General features: G+C 37.9%; 2 protein-coding genes across 2 annotated transcripts in view; both read left to right on the top strand.

Annotated features, from left to right (window-relative positions):
* The first annotated feature begins 2,802 nt into the window (after positions 1–2,802).
* On the top strand, positions 2,803–3,732 carry LOC102266218 (olfactory receptor 8S1-like). The gene has a single exon (XM_014481348.2). The coding sequence runs from the start codon at positions 2,803–2,805 to the stop codon at positions 3,730–3,732; it is 930 nt and encodes a 309-aa protein (XP_014336834.2).
* A 6,560-nt stretch (positions 3,733–10,292) lies between these two features.
* LOC102265933 (olfactory receptor 5G9-like) overlaps positions 10,293–16,617 on the top strand; it is a 62,945-nt gene continuing 56,620 nt past the window's right edge. Inside the window, 3 exon segments of the mRNA XM_070370111.1 lie at positions 10,293–10,343; positions 14,910–14,977; positions 15,876–15,916. Of these exon segments, the coding sequence (XP_070226212.1) occupies positions 10,293–10,343; positions 14,910–14,977; positions 15,876–15,916 (160 nt within the window).

Here is a 16,617-nt window from a genome sequence, read left to right as displayed (position 1 = left end):
GGAGAGAGAAGCCCATGTGTATTTAGAATCCCAGGACTATCAGGGAATAAAAAAGCCCTAAGAGATATTCACAGATTGGAGTTCACTTGATCCCCTAGTCCCCTATTAACAAAGCCATTTATAGCTATAAGCATTCTGCAGCTCTGTGTCCTCCACAGGCCATGGCAGGACTAGTACTTTGTTCATCCCTGGACTGGGATCCAGGTTGGCTCTGACCACTGCTGCCTCTCCCATGGGCAATGAACTGATCCTGGCTCTGGAGATTTCATACTCAACATCCCTCATCCCTCTCCGGACTAGCTGGCACAAGAGTGTCAACAAGTTGATAAAGAAGCAGATATATATAAGAACAAACTGATGAAGAACGAGATTATGTCACACAAGCTGAGCAGGCAATTTTCTCAGGACTGAGAGAGAAAAAAGGAGAGTAAAATGATAATGAAGAGTGGCAGATTCTCTTAGCTGACTAAAAAAAAAAATCAACTGGATGCAAGGATACTTTAGCCTTTACCCAGAAGTAACCTTGAGGTGAGCAGCTTTCAGTTTGAACATGTCTCCAGACCTAGCATGAACTGTGAAATGAGCCTGCTTTGTGAAGATCCAGTTGGAGCCCTCTGAAGAACACCCCCACTGCTATAATATTTTCTGACATATTGCAGCCTTATTTTTCAAGTAGCTGACAGCCTGGCTCAAATTGCAGAGTACATTTTGTACCCAGGAAAGCACTGCTCAATAAGGAGGTAAGTAAGCCAGCTTCCCTGGTAGCTCAAGTGAGCCAGAGAAACACCTACATAGAAGGATCTTACTGGTGCAAGTTGTAAATTTCTCATTAGAACTGGCAACTGAACTCAGGATGGGGAAGATTATTGCTCAAAGTTTGCAAAACTAAGTAGTAACTGCCCTACAAGTTTGAACTCTCTACCCACTTGCCCATTTGGGATTTTCCTCTACTGTTTCTTTTTGTACCAGGGGTCTGAACCACACATACAAACATTTTCTGAGATGGATGATGGGTGGAGTGAAGTTTATTAGGAGTCCAAAGAGGGAACTCTTTCTCCCTATGTCTTTGCAGATTCCCTATGTCACATATTTTGAAAGTTATTTCATTAGCTAAATACTTTGTGCATGGAACAAAAAGCCCACTTAAAAAGCTATATATGTATAAAACAGATAAATGAAATGCTATGGTGATGATGGTAGTTGGGGGTGGGGTGAAGAAAGATACACAAACTCAACTGTGAAGGTGCCTGAAGATGGGGGCAACATGTTTGGGCTCCAAGAAGCCCAGAAAAGACTCTGGAAAGATTTCATTAGAGTTTAGTACCCTCTGGATAGCTAAAGTCCATCAAGGCCTCCAGATGGAATCAGAATGTAGGCATAGTAGCTTTTGGAAAAGTGCAATAAGGGTGGGAAAATTTTTCTTTAAGTTAAATTTGCTGCTTTTTTTTTTTTTTTTTTTTTTTTTAGGGAAAAGTAGAAGAATAAATTGTACGTTTCATGAATAAATCTTAACCCTTTATGTCTACCATCACTTATTTGATGCATCAGTGCCAGGACTTCTTCAGATGCTTCAGGTAGGGAAAAGGGAGGGAAAACTAGAAGGGCCATCTCTGCTACCCTGATCTCCCCACTTCTGTAGAATTCTCTTCTTTCAGTCTGAATTGCTCTCAGTTCTCAACCTGGCTTTTCCTTAGTCTTCTCTTCCTGGCATTTTCCCTGGCCTAAAACCCCATTATTTGTTACAAGAGGTCAAATCTCTGATACCATATGTTTGGGAGCTGTGAGTCATCCTGGGTAAGAAGTTTCAGACATTGTCAATGGACCAAACTCCCAAGGCCGTCTCACATTTCCGCCTGGGTTCTCAAGATCCCTCAAAAAAAAGCAAAGTGTCCATAGACTGTAAATTCTGTGTCTGCATGTGTCACATCCTTTCTGACCCTCAGAAATGAGGTCAGTATTTCCTATGTTGCAAGGTTGGGTAGGATTAAATGAAATCAAGACTTTGTTATAGTCCTTGGCATAAATTGTGCATTAAATAAATAACAGTTATTATCATATGAGTAAAGATGTAAGCAGGTGGGGGTGGGAAGGAAGATGTGCAAAATGAGGTTTGGCAAGAGAAGAAAAGAAGGGAGTGAAGAAAGATTTTTGCTGATGAGTTTCAATTATGAAATGTAAGAGGTCAGTCACTGTGCCCCAGAAGGAGAGAATGTCTGGAAGAATAAATAAAGCCTTGGAATTAAGGCTAGGAAAAAATGGAACCCGAAATCCATTTCTTATTTTTTTAATGAATTTAGTTGAAATTACTCATTATTTTATTCAACAAATGTTTATGTAGAGCAGTCTAACTGAATCTACTGCATATCCAGGACTATGACACTTTCCTGATCCTCTTCTCTTTCACAAATTATGGAACTAGTGACTATTTTGGTACTTAGGAATGCAACATGGGAGAAAAACAGACAAACATCCCTGCCTGTGCATAATATAAAATCTAACAAGAAAAGATAATTTTTAATGTACTACATCCCATCCATATGTTAGAAAGTGTAAAGTATTATGGGGGAGCAAATTTCAGCTTGATAGGGAGCACTTATAGGCAGGAGAAGGAAAGTTGCAGTATTTAATAGGGTAATAGGATAGTCAGATGCTGATTTACCCCCAGATGCACTTTCAGGCTTTAAGCTAAAAAGTGGATCTTTTATAGGTTAAAAAATTCTATTCCCAGAGAATTACTCAGATCATTATCCCACTAAATGAGTAAACTTTCTTTCTCTTTAGAGATGGGATGTCTAAGAAACCATGAAAAATCTTAGCACTATTGATGAATTTGTGCTGCTGGGGTTGTCTACTGACCCGGATATCCAGACCATGCTCTTTGTTCTCTTCTTGGGGATTTACCTCCTGACCCTGATGGGGAACCTGATGATGATCCTGGTAATCAGGGCTGATCCTCAACTGCACACGCCCATGTACTTCTTCCTTGGTCATTTGTCTTTCCTGGACATATGCTACTCTTCAGTCACTGTGCCCAAGATGCTACAGAATTTCCTGTCTCTGAGGAAAACCATTTCAGTGTGGGGATGCATTACCCAGAGTTTCTTTTTCATTTTCTCTGGAGCCACTGAGAGCTGCCTGCTCTCTGCTATGGCCTATGACCGCTATGCTGCCATCTGTCACCCTCTGCTCTACACTATGATCATGAATGGACCTCTGTGCACTGCAATGGTCAGTGCGGCATGGGTGATGGGGTTTCTGAGCTCACTAGTGAATAATCTTTGTACCCAGAACTTACAGTTCTGTGGTCCCAATATCATCTCCCACTTCAGTTGTGAACTGCCTTCACTCTTCCCTCTGTCCTGCAGTGACACCATGCCTAACACCATCCTGCTGGCTGGGTCCACTGCATTTCTAGGACTTGTGACACTTCCTCCGATCCTCTTCTCTTACTCAAAAATTATTCTTGCCATTTTAAGTATCTCCTCCTCTAAAGGCCAAGGCAAAGCCTTCTCCACCTGCTCCTCCCACCTCACCGTGGTGCTCTCGTTCTATGGGACGGCTCTATTCAGGTACATCAGCCCCTCTTCAGGATCAGTCCTGGAGCGAGTTGTCTCCATACAATATGGTGTGATCACATCCTTGATAAACCCCCTCATTTACAGCTTCAAGAACCAAGAGGTGAAGGCAGCTCTGCAGAGGATACTGAGGCAGCAAATATGTGTCTCAGGGTAAGAAATGATAATAGGTCCTTTTTTCTACAAGAAAAGCAATCTACAAGGGAAGATAAATATATAAACAGAGCTCCTATGGAACTTGAATTTTAATTTAATTTACTATACTTATTTCTTATTCAAAGTGAAATGTCTTCCAAATAGTCAGAAAAATTAATGACCCATTCTGGGTCTGAGCATACAAGTTCAGAGACATCAGCTCCTACCACAGCCTTGGAAACTAATCAGAAGAGTGACTTCACTACAGTTGAGCAGGTAGAACAAGAAGAATGACCTTGGCAAGAACAGAGCTCCCTGATCCCAGGAGTTTAGCTGTGGAGCTACACAAGGGAGCCCATTAGTAGAAGGGTAAAGAAGAAGTAACCTAGATACATTTAAGGTTTCAGAATGAGATAATTCATTACATTTCATTCACCTGACCTGGTGGCACCACCGGCATTAAATGGCATGTGCGCCTGCAAATAGCCAAAGAACAGTGAAAGCAAAGATTAAACATATTAAATATCAATGCAGATGAATAGCAGATGAATGGATAAATAAAATATGGTACATGCATACAATGGAGTACTATTTAGTTTAAAAAAGAAGGAAAGTCTGCAATGTGTGACAACATACATGAACCTTGAAGACATTTTATTAAATGAAAAGAGGCAGTCAGAGGAGAAAAACTGCTTAATTCTATCTATTTGAGGTATCTTAGGAGGTCAAACTCATAGAAGCAGAAAGTAGAATGGTGGTTTCCAGGGCCTGGGCGAAGGGAAACTGGGAAATTACTGTCAATGAGCATAGACTACCAGTCATGCAAGATAAAAAGCAGATCTGCTGCACTGCAATGTGCATATAGTTAACTACTAAACATCTAAAAAATTAAGAGAGTAAAATCTACAATAAATAAGTAAGAATGAACATATTATTATACTAAATATGGGCAACCTCTTGCCTGGAGACATAACTTCATTTTAACACTATCATACTTGATATATATACATATGTAAGTCAGATAAAAAATCATTAGAAGTAGCATAATGTAAATTAACATGTCAAGAGCATTATATTATTGAATATGAACCGATTAGGTTAGAACAGTTCTTTATACCATACACATAAATAAACAAAAAAATGGCTTAAAGACTCAAGTACAAGCTATGACACCATAAAACTTCATTTGAGAACTTAGGCAAAACATTCTCTGACATAAATGATACCATATTTTCTTAGGTTAATCTCTCCAGGCAAAAGAAATAAAAGCAAAAATATACAAACGGGACCTAATCAAACTTACAAGCTTTTGAACAGCAAAGAAATCATAAACAAAACAGAAAGACAACCTGTAGAGCATGGGAAACTATTTGCAAATGACTGACCAGCAAGTGCTCAACTTCTAAAACATACAAACATCTCATATAACTTAATATTTAAAAAAAAAAACAATTAAAAAATGGGAAGAAGCCCTACATAGACATTTCTCCAAAGAAGACATACAGATGTCCAACAGGACACGAAAAGATGCTCAACACTGCTAATTAGAAGAGAAACACAAATAAAAACTTCACTAAGTATCACCTCACACCAGTCAGAATGATCATCATTAAATCAGTTCTGGAGGTGTGAACAAAAGGAACCTTCCTATACTGTGGACAGGAATGTAAATTGGTATGACACGAAAGCAAGCAGTATGGAAATTGCTTACAAAACTAAAAATAAAGTTACCATGTGATCCAGTAATCCCAATCTTGGGCATATATCTGGAAAAGATGAAAATGCTAGTTCAAAAAATTACACGCACCCCAATGTTCATAGCAGCACTATTTACAATAGACAAGACATGGAAGCAACGTAAGTGTCCATCAACAGATGAATGATTAAAGATGTAGTACATATAAACAATGGAATATGACTCAGCCATAAAAGAAGAATGACATGATGCCATTTGCAGAAATGTGGATGGACTTGGAGGGCATTATGCTATGTGAAATAAATCAGACTGAGAAAGACAAATACTATATGGTACCATTGTATGTGAAATATAAAAAATATGACTAGTGAATAAACAAAGAAGCAGGCTCACAAATATAGAGAACAAAACAGTGGTTGTCAATGGGGAAAGAAAAGGCAGAGGGGCAATATAGAAGTAGGGGATTAGGAGGTAGATACTATTTGGTAAATAATTAGCTACAAGGATATACTGTATAACAAAGGGAATATCACAAATATTTTATAACTATAAATGGGGTATAACCTTTAATGAATGTGAGTCACTATATTATACACCTGTAATTTATACTTTATATTTCAATAAAAGCATTCATTAAAATAAAATTAAGTTTAAAAAAATACTGACAATTCATTGTTAGTATAATGTTAGATATCAGCATATTGCCGATATTTTATCAAGTTATAGCTATCCATTTTAGTTATAAAGGTATACTATCAAAATAGATATTGATTATCATAAAGTAGATTTTCACCATTTATTGATGTTACTATATATCTTCTTATTGAATGATTTATAAAAATTTTTAATACTAAACAATTATTACATTAATGGGAAAGCACATTCATGAATATTCTTTTCATACTCCATTAAATTATTTGTATTGGAGAAGTACTCACCTGCATATTTATTATTAAAATAACTCTTATTTAGGTGTTAGTATGAAGATATTGTTATTCTACTCATTGCATGATGAAATCTTTTATAATGTTGACTTTCACTTATTTCCTTTGCCCAATACTTTAAAAAATGTGTATACGTTTGCCACCATCATTGTCCCTTTGGCCATATTTCATGCTGTTTCCATGTTTTTGCTGCCTTCATTTTGAAACTGAACTTTGTAGCCTTACAAGATCATGATGGCTTTGTCTTCATTCTGGGTTATACCTCTTATCATTATAAATGTAGCTTTTTTTTACTTTAATTTTTCTTTAGAATTCCATATTCTATAATGTTAATATATATAATTATTTGGAACTTCCAGGTTGGTTAATATATGGCAATTCAGAGAGGGCCAGGAACTCACACTACTTCCTGCAGCATACCAAAGCATCTTTTACCATAAACCTCTTCCCACTGGCCACAAAATTCCATCTATCTGTCAACACTGGGGGGAGGTGGATGTCATCTCCCATTAGGCATCAGCTGGGACCTTTGGCCACTTGCTCCCAAGAAGCCAATCCTTATTTCTAAGCCACTATGGAGAACAGTGTGGAGATTCCTTAAAAAACTGGAAATAGAACTGCCTTATGATCCAACAATCCCACTGCTGGGCATACACACCGAGGAAACCAGAATTGAAAGAGACACGTGTACCCCAATGTTCATAGCAGCACTGTTTATAATAGCCAGGACATGGAAGCAACCTAGATGTCCCTCAGCAGATGAATGGATAAGAAAGCTGTGGTACATATACACAATGGAGTATTACTCAGCCATTAAAAAGAATACATCTGAATCAGTTCTAATGAGGTGGATGAAACTGGAGCCTATTATACAGAGTGAAGTAAGCCAGAAAGAAAAATACCAATACAGTATACTAATGCATATATATGGAATTTAGAAAGATGGTAACAATAACCCTGTATACGAAACAGCAAAAGAGACCCTGATGTATAGAACAGTCTTTTGGACTCTGTGGGAGAGGGAGAGGGTGGGATGATTTGGGAGAATGGCATTGAAATATGTATAATATCATATATGAAACGAGTTGCCAGTCCAGGTTCGATGCACGATACTGGATGCTTGGGGCTGGTGTACTGGGACGACCCAGAGGGATGGTATGGGGAGGGAGGAGGGAGGAGGGTTCAGGATGGGGAACACGTGTATACCTGTGGCAGATTCATTTTGATATATGGCAAAACCAATACAATATTGTAAAGTTAAATAAAATTAAATTAAAATCTCAAAAAAAAAAAAATAAAGTGATAGAATGAGGAGTTGAAGACGAGATGGGAGAATAAAAGGACTCAAGCTCACCTCTTCTTCCCAAAACATGAAAATCAAAACTACCTGGGCAAAAAAATCAACAAAAAATTCTGGAACCTACCAAAAATGATATTCTACATCCAAAGACAATGTAGAAGGCATGGGAGACTTCCCTGGTGATCCAGTGCTTAAAGCTTGAAAAATAATTCAGACTAATGATGGTAAAACTGATCCAAAATCTCAGAAAAAGAATAGAGGCACAGACCAAAAGATAGAAGAAATATTTAACAAGAGCTAAAATATATAATGAACAAACAGAGTTGAACAATCAGTTCAGTTCAGTTCAGTCGCTCAGTCATGTCCAACTCTTTGCAACCCCATGAATCACAGCATGCCAGGCCTCCCTGTCCATCACCAGCTCCCAGAGTTCACCCAGACTCACGTCCATTGAGTCAGTGATGCCATCCAGCCATCTCATCCTCTGTCGTCCCCTTCTCCTCCTGCTCCAAATCCCTCCCAGCATCATAGCCTTTCCCAATGAGTCAACTCTTCACATGAGGTGGCCAAAGTACTGGAGTTTCAGCTTTAGCATCATTCCTTACAAAGAAATCCTAGGGCTGATCTCCTTCAGAATGGACTGGTTGGATCTCCTTGCAGTCCAAGGGACTCTCAAGAGTCTTCTCCAACACTACACTTCAAAAGCATCAATTCTTCAGTGCTCAGCCTTCTTCACAGTCCAACTCTCACATCCATACATGACCACAGGAAAAACCATAGCCTTGACTAGACGAACCTTTGTTGGCAAAGTAATGTCTCTGCTTTTCAATATGCTATCTAGGTTGGTCATAACTTTCCTTCCAAGGAGTAAGCGTCTTTAAATTTCATGGCTGCAGTCACCACCTGCAGTGATTTTGGAGCCCAAAAAAATAAAGTCTGACACTGTTTCCACTGTTTCCCCATCTATTTCCCATGAAGTGATGGGACTGGAGTTGAACAATAAAATAACTGAAATGAAAAATACACTAGAAAGCAAAATAAAGGGACAGGAAAATGGATAAGTGAGCTGGAAGATATATTGGTGAAAATAACTGCCACAAACAGATTAAAGAAAAAATAATGAAAAAAAAACAAGGATAGTTTGAGAGACCTCTAGAACAACAGTAAACACATCCACATTATAGGGGTCCCAGTAGGAGAAGAGAAAGAAAAAGGGCCTCAAAATATTTGAAGATAATAGCTGAAAAATTCCATAACATGGGACAGGAAAAGGTCACCAAAGCCCAGGAAGCACAGAGTCCCATACAGGATAAGCCCAAACACCAATACAAATATTAATCAAACTGACAAAAATAAAAGAAAGAAAATATTAAAAGCAACAAGGGATAAGCAACAAATAACATACAAGGAAATCCCCATAAGGTTAAACTCTTCAGGCCAGAAGAGAGTGGTAGAATATATTTAAGGTAATAAAAGAGAAAAATCTAAAACCAAGAAAACTCCACCCACCAAGGCTCTTATTCAGATATGATGGAGAAATTAACAGATTTACATACAAGGAAATGCTTATCGAATTTAGCAGCACTAAACCAGCTTTACTCCAAATGCCAAAAGAACTACTCTAGGCCAAAAAGAAAAGGCCACAACTAGAAACAAAAAAATCACAAATAGGAAAGTTCACCTGTCAAGGCAAGCATACAGTAAAGATAGGAAATCATCTACACACAAATATGTACCAAAGTCAGGAACCATGAGAAGAGAGTACAAATGCAAGATATTGAAAATGCATTTTAAATTAAGAGACCAGCAACTTAAAACAATCTTGTATATATATAGTCTGGTATATCAAAACAGTGAAAACCACAAACAAAAAATCATAATAGATACACATACACACCAAAAAAAAAAGGGGGTGGGGAATCTAAACACAACACTATAGATAGTTATCAAATCACATGAGAAGAGAACAAAAAAAAAAGGTAAGAAAAAAGACTGAAAAAAATTAAAAACAATTACAAGATGGCAATAAGAAATGCATATTTGTAATTATTTTAAAAGTAAATGGAATAATTGCTCCTACCAAAAGAAATCGACTGGCTAAATTGATACAAAAGCAAGATCCATATATTTTTTTCTACAAAAGACCAGCTCAGATGTAGAGACACTATATACCTACATGTAAGACTGCATACATAAAACACTTAAAGGAAAAATAGGCAGAATACTCTTTGACATACATTGCAGCAATCTTTTTGGATTCACCCCCCCTAATGAAAATAAAAACAAAAATAAATAATTGGGATTGAATTGAACTTAAAAGCTTTTGCATGGCAAAGGAAGCCACAAATAAAACAAAAAGACAACCCACAGATAGGAGAAAATATTTGTAAATGAAGCAACCAACAAGGGATTAATCTGTAACATACACGAACAGCTCATGCAGCACAATATCAAAGAAATAAACAACCCAATCAAAAAATGGGAAGAAGATATAAATAGACATTTCTCCTAAGAAGACAAATAGATGGGCAAAATCTCATGAAAAGATGCTCAGCAGTAATAATTATTAGAAAAAAGTAAATCAAAACTACCATAAGGTATCACCTCCACCCATCAAAATGGCCTTCATCAAATAGGCTACAATGTTGAAAAGTGTGGAGGAAAAGGAACCCTCCTACATTGTTGGCAGGAATGTAAATTGGTATAACCACTATGGAGAATAGTATGGAAGTTCCTTAACAAACTAAAAATAGAATTAACATATGATCCAGCAATCCTGATCCTGGACATATATGCAGAGAAAACCATAATTCAAAAAGATACGTGCATTCCAATGTTCACTGCAGTGCTATTTACAATAGCCAAGATGTGGAAGCAACTCAAATGCCCAGACGAATGGCCAAAGATGTGATACATATATACAATGGAATATTATTCAGCCATAAAAATGAATGAAATGATGCCATTGCAGCAACATGGATGGACCTAGAGATTATCATATTAAGTGAGGTAAGTCGGACAGAGAATGACGAGTATTATGTGATATGACTTACTTGTGGAATCTAAAAAGATGATACAAATGAAGTTATTTAGAAAACAGAAACAGACTCACAGACTTAGAAAACAAACTTATGGTTACCAAAGAGGAAAGATGGGAGGGACACATAAATTAAGATTTGGGTAACATATATACAATCCTATATATAAAATAATCAACAAAGACCTACTGTATAGCACAGGGAACTCTACTCAATAGTCAGTAAAAACCTGTATGAGAAAAGAATCTGATAAAGAATAGATATATGTATGTGTATAACTGAATCACCTTGCTATACACTGGAAACTACATAACATTGTAAATCAATCATACTCCAATTAAATTAAATTTTAATTAAATTACAAGAACATTTTCACTTGTTCTTTATTTTCAGATAATTTCACCATATATATCTTTATAAATCTATCACTTTAGTTTTAATGTTTCCATATTATTGTGTTATATGTCAATTATCTTTAAGCAACATATCATTAGATTTTTGTTTCTTAATTCTGTACCTTTTAATTAGGATATTTAAAATATTGTATTTACCACCACTTTGATTTTTATTTATTATTTTACAGTCATAAATTATGGGTTTACTTATTTCTGATGTCTCAATTGATAGTTTTGTTGTAAACTTCCTTTCTCTACTCTTATTTTTGCCATGAAAATAGGCATAAAGCCACTGTTTATTGAGTTATTAGGCAGCACTTTTCTGTATATTATAAAAACATTATTAGGCAAACTTGAAGGCAGACATTCTTTTCATACGTGAAAAAACTGAGGGTTACTGAGAACATTAACTTCCCCTAGGTCACTTAGCCAGTGAGTGATAAGAGTCAGGACTGAAATCTAGAATGTCTATATTACAAAATACAAATTCATGACCACTGTGTTTCTCTCTCTCTCTCTCCCATTCAATGTTTTATCATCTGCAATGAATTGAAAAATATAGATCGTGAGCTTCTCATTATAAAATAGTCTACTGAGCATATGATGCAGTCTTTCTTTCATGAACCAAATGTTGGAAAATATCAAAGAGGAATTTTTAAGTGAATTCATCTATTGTCAAACGAAAAGCGTGATAACTTAGAGGGGCAGATTAAGGAGTTACTGAGAAACAGAAAGCCAGTTTGATGATATTAAGGTGGAAACAGTAACTAGAAAATATTCAGGGTCCAGCAGGAACGAACCAAAACAAAAAGGTAGGAGGGACAACTAGGAAGTTTCCCAAGTGGATGAGTAGAAGTCATGGGCAGGGGAAAATCAAAGGGCACCAAGAGGAACTTTGGTTGGAGTAATGTGTGAGCAAACACATGTGGCATTAGACAGAAAGTGGCAACAGGGTGACATGTTTCCTTATAGGAGCAGAGCTTGAAATGAAGAGAAAGCTCATTGCCTCCCAGTGGCGGACGATGTCAGGGAAGAATAAGTAATAGTGGAGGCCAGAAGAATTGCTAATGCACCCTATCTGGCAGCATGTTGCTGCTGCTGCTGCTGCTAAGTCGCTTCAGTCGTGTCCAACTCTGTGCGACCCCATAGATGGCAGCCCACCAGGCCCCACCATCCCTGGGATTCTCTAGGCAAGAACACTGGAGTGGGTTTCCATTTCCTCCTCCAATGCATGAAAGTGAAAAGTGAAAGTGAAGTTGCCTAGTCGTGTCCGACTCTTAATGACCCCATGGACTGCAGCCTACCAGGCTCCTCCACATGGGATTTTCCAGGCAAGAGTACTGGGGTGGGTTGCCATTGCCCTACACCCACATAAATCAAATCTCTTTCATAAGAGTATGGAGAACAGGCTGTAGAAGCTACTTCTACAATAGTTGTCCTGAAAATGGGGATTCCCAAGCAGAGGTGCATGACTATGTAGTTGGGAACCTCAATTGCAAAGTTTATAATTAAAATAGCAACAACAACAAAAAAGTGTACATAACACAGTGACAAAATTCCTGGAGCGTATGTGAAAAAAAAATTAAACTGCAAGCCAAAAGAGAAAATTCAAAGAAAGAACAAATTGTAAAGCTAACTCCCAAATTAATATATTTATTAAAAAAAAGAAAGAAGAACACCAGTTGGAATCTCAAAGGAATTTTTCAAACTATGAATCTGATTATGAAGTAATATTATAAGAATGAGAAAACAAAACATAAACTAGAAAGTATAAAAGTAACAGTCTATCACTACCAGGTATTAAAGCATATATTACATCTGTATACATTCATTAAAATAGTATAGCCCTGCAGTTAAAAACAGATCAAGGTATAGAAGAGGAAACCTCGAAATAAAAATCAGTAAATACAGAAATTTAAAACAAGTTTATAAGCCCTCGTCTCCAATTCCAAAATCTCTAAAGTCTCTGAAAATCGAACATTTTTCCCCAAAACTAATTTGGAGGTAAAATTGGAAAGTAACGGACATGACACTATTTGTAGCCTTTTACAACCCCATGTAGAAGAGGTACTTAAAAGTTTCATTATAGAAATAGTAATGTGTTTGACTAAGGGTACACCAGAGATGTTATATAATATGTAGTATATTCCATATGTATCTTTTCTGAAAGGTTGAGACCATACCAGAAATTAAAATCTTGATAAATGAGAATAAAATTTTCACTAATTTGTTCTGTTTCTGTCTCATAAAGGCTCCTAACCTCTGAGTGTTTCTATGTATAAAATCCTTTAATGGCAATGGACTTTATTACTCAGAAAAGGGCTCCAAACTCTACTATCTATTTTTTAATTACTTTATTTATTTTAATTGGAGGCTAATTACTATACAATATTGTAGTAGTAGGCTTCCTATGGAAGAAAGAAGGTTTACTAATGGTTTCTGGTCTATTTTAAATGGATAAACATCAGTGATTTCTACATATAAATAGAATGCATAAGCCTGATAGAAAAGAAGAGGCAAGGGAAGAGGAAAGAATATGGTTGATTCAGAGAGATGCTCAAAAAGAAGGGTTAAGATGGGATCCAGAAAACAGAGGCACTGGCCAGAGATGGAAAAGGGTCTCCTTTCCAAGCTGCATGCATGCTTAGTCCTTCAGTCATGTCTGACTCTTTGTGACCCCATGGACTGTAACCCGCCAGGCTCCGGTGTGCATGGGATTCTCCAGGCATGAAAACTAGACAGAGTTGCCATGCCCTCCCCTCCAAGGGATATTCCCAACCCAGAGATAGAACCTGCATCTCTATGTCTCTTGCATTGGCAGGCGGGTTCTTTACCATTAGCACTACCTGGGAAGCTCCCTCCCCAAGCTGGAGGGAAGAAAAGAAGAATAACTCCATGTGTGGGGTTAAGGAGTTAGAGATCACCCACAGCATGAACAGACACGTTTCCTCTGCCCTTTATCAGCTGAGAGTTAGGAGTAGGTAAATTCAGGAAAGTAATGAAGTGACTGAACTTGTCATGGTGGGAATGGAAAGAGTATATATGAAGTGAAGAGAGAAGGGGATGTGTATTTAGTATCCCAGGACTATAAGGGAATAAAACAGCCCTAAGAGAGTCTCACTGGAGAAGGAAATGGCAACCCACCCCAGTGTTCTTGCCTGGAGAATCCCAGGGATGGGGGAGCCTGGTGGGCTGCCGTCTTGGGGTCACACAGAGTCGGACACGACTGAAGCGACTTAGCAGCAGCAGCAAGAGAGCCTCACACACTGGAATTTACCTGGTTCCCTATTAGCAAAGCCATTTATACCTAGGAGCATCCTCAGAACTGTGTCTTCCACTGGCCACAGCAGGACTAGTAGCTTGCCCATCTCTAGACTGAGAATCACTTTGGCTCTGACCACTGCTGCCTCTCTCATGGGCAATGAACTGATCCTGGTTCCCAAGAGTTCTTATTTGATATCCTTTTCCAGGGCTAAGCTGGCATAAGATTGCCAACAAGCTGATGAAGAGGGAGACATAAGTCATACAAACTGGACAGGCACTTTTCTCAGGTTTAAAAGTGAAAAATGAGAGTATAATGATAAGGAAGAGTGGCAAATACTCTAAGATGACCAAAAGACTCAAAACAGCATCAACTGGATGCAAGGATACTTTTTAGCCTTTACCCAGAAGTGACCTTGAGGTGACCTTGCTTTGAGTCTGAATATGACTTCAGACCTTGCATTGACTGTGAAGAAAGCCTGCTGTGTGCAGATCCAGTTAGAGTCCTCTGCAGAACACCCCCACTGCTGGAATATGTTTTAACATATACACCCTTCTTTTTCAGGTAGTTGACAGCCTGGCTCACATTGCAGAGTACATTTTGGACCAAGTACAGCCCTGCCCAATGAGGAGGTAAGTGAGCCAGAAAAACACCTAAATAGAAGGATCTTACTGGCAAAAGTTGTAAATTTCTTATTAAAACTGGCAACTGAACCCATGATGGGGAAGATTATTGCTCAAAGTTGCAAAACTGTCCTACAAGTAGTAACTGTCCTACAAGTTTGAACTCTCACTTATTTGCCCATTTAGGATTTTCCTCTACTGTTTCTTTTTGTACCAGGGGTTTGAACCACACATAGAAACATTTTCTGAGATGGAGGATGGATGAAGTTTATTAGGAGACCAAAGAGGGAACTCTTTCTCCATACCTCTTTGCAGATTCCCTATGTCATATGTTTTGAAAGTGATTTCATTGGCTATATATTTTGTCCATGGAACAAAAAGCCCACCAAAGAAATTACATATGTATAAAACAGATAAATGGAATGCTATGGTGAGGATGGTAGTTTGGGGTGGGGTGGGGAGACACAGAAACTCAATTCTGTTGGTGCCTAAAGCACCAGAACACCATGTTTGGGCTCCAAGGAGCCCAAAAAAGACTCTGGAAAAATTTCACTAGAGATCAGGATACTGTGGATTCCTAAAGTTCATTGAGGCCTCCAGATGGAATCAAAATGTAAGCATAATAGCTTTTGGGAAAGTGTAATAAGTGTGGGAAGATTTTTCTATAAGTTAAATTTGCTGCTGTTCTGAAAAAGGAAAAGAATAAATTGTACTTTGCATGAGTAAATCTTAATCCTTAATGCGTCAGTGCCAGGGCTTCTTCAGATGCTTCAGATAGGGAAATGAGAGGGAAAACTAAAAGGGCCATTACTGCTACCATGATCCCCCACCTCTGTCAACTTCTCACCTTTCAGCCTGGATTGCTCTTAGTTATCAATCTGGCTTTTCCTTGGTCTTCTCTTCCTAGCATTTTCCCTGGCCTAGAAGCCCCCATCTTTGTTGCAAGAGGTAAAATCTCTCATACCATATGTCCAGGAGTAGCAGGTCATCCTGGATAAGGAGAAGCTTCAGACATGGTCAATGGGCCAAACTCCCAAAGTCACCTCACATTCCTCCCTGGGCTCCCAAGTTCCCTCAGGAGAAAGCAAAGTATCCATAGACTATAAAGTCTATGTCAGTATATGTCACAACCTTTCTGATCTTCAAAAATGAGGTATCACCTATGTTACAAGGTAGGGTAGGATTAAATGAAATCAACACTTTGTTATAGTCCTTGGCATAAATTATGCATTAAATAAATAATAGTTATTATCATATGAATAAAGATGTAAGTGACCAATGCAAAGAAATAGAGGAAAACAACAGAATGGGAAAGACTAGAGATCTCTTCAAGAAAATTAGAGATACCAAGGGAACATTTCATGCAAAGATGGGCTCGATAAAGGACAGAAATGGTATGGACCTAACAGAAGCAGTAGATATTAAGAAGAGGTGGCAGGAATACACAGAAGAACTGTACAAAAAAGATTTTCATGACCAAGATAATCACGATGGTGTGATCACTGACCTAGAGCCAGACATCCTGGAATGTGAAGTCAAGTGGGCCTTAGAAAGCATCACTACGAACAAAGCTAGCGGAGGTGATGGAATTCCAGTTGAGCTATTTCAAATCCTGAATGATGATGCTGTGAAAGTGCTGCACTCAATAT

Source organism: Bos mutus, chromosome 5, assembly GCF_027580195.1.
Source record: "Bos mutus isolate GX-2022 chromosome 5, NWIPB_WYAK_1.1, whole genome shotgun sequence".
NCBI lineage: Eukaryota > Metazoa > Chordata > Mammalia > Artiodactyla > Bovidae > Bos > Bos mutus.
Note: the sequence above shows the minus strand (reverse complement) of the source record. Positions and strands in the feature narration are given on the sequence as shown.

Coding starts and splice junctions, on each gene's coding strand:
- LOC102266218 (XM_014481348.2), top strand. CDS start 2,803: ATGAAAAATCTTAGCACTATTGATGAATTTGTGCTGCTGGGGTTGTCT.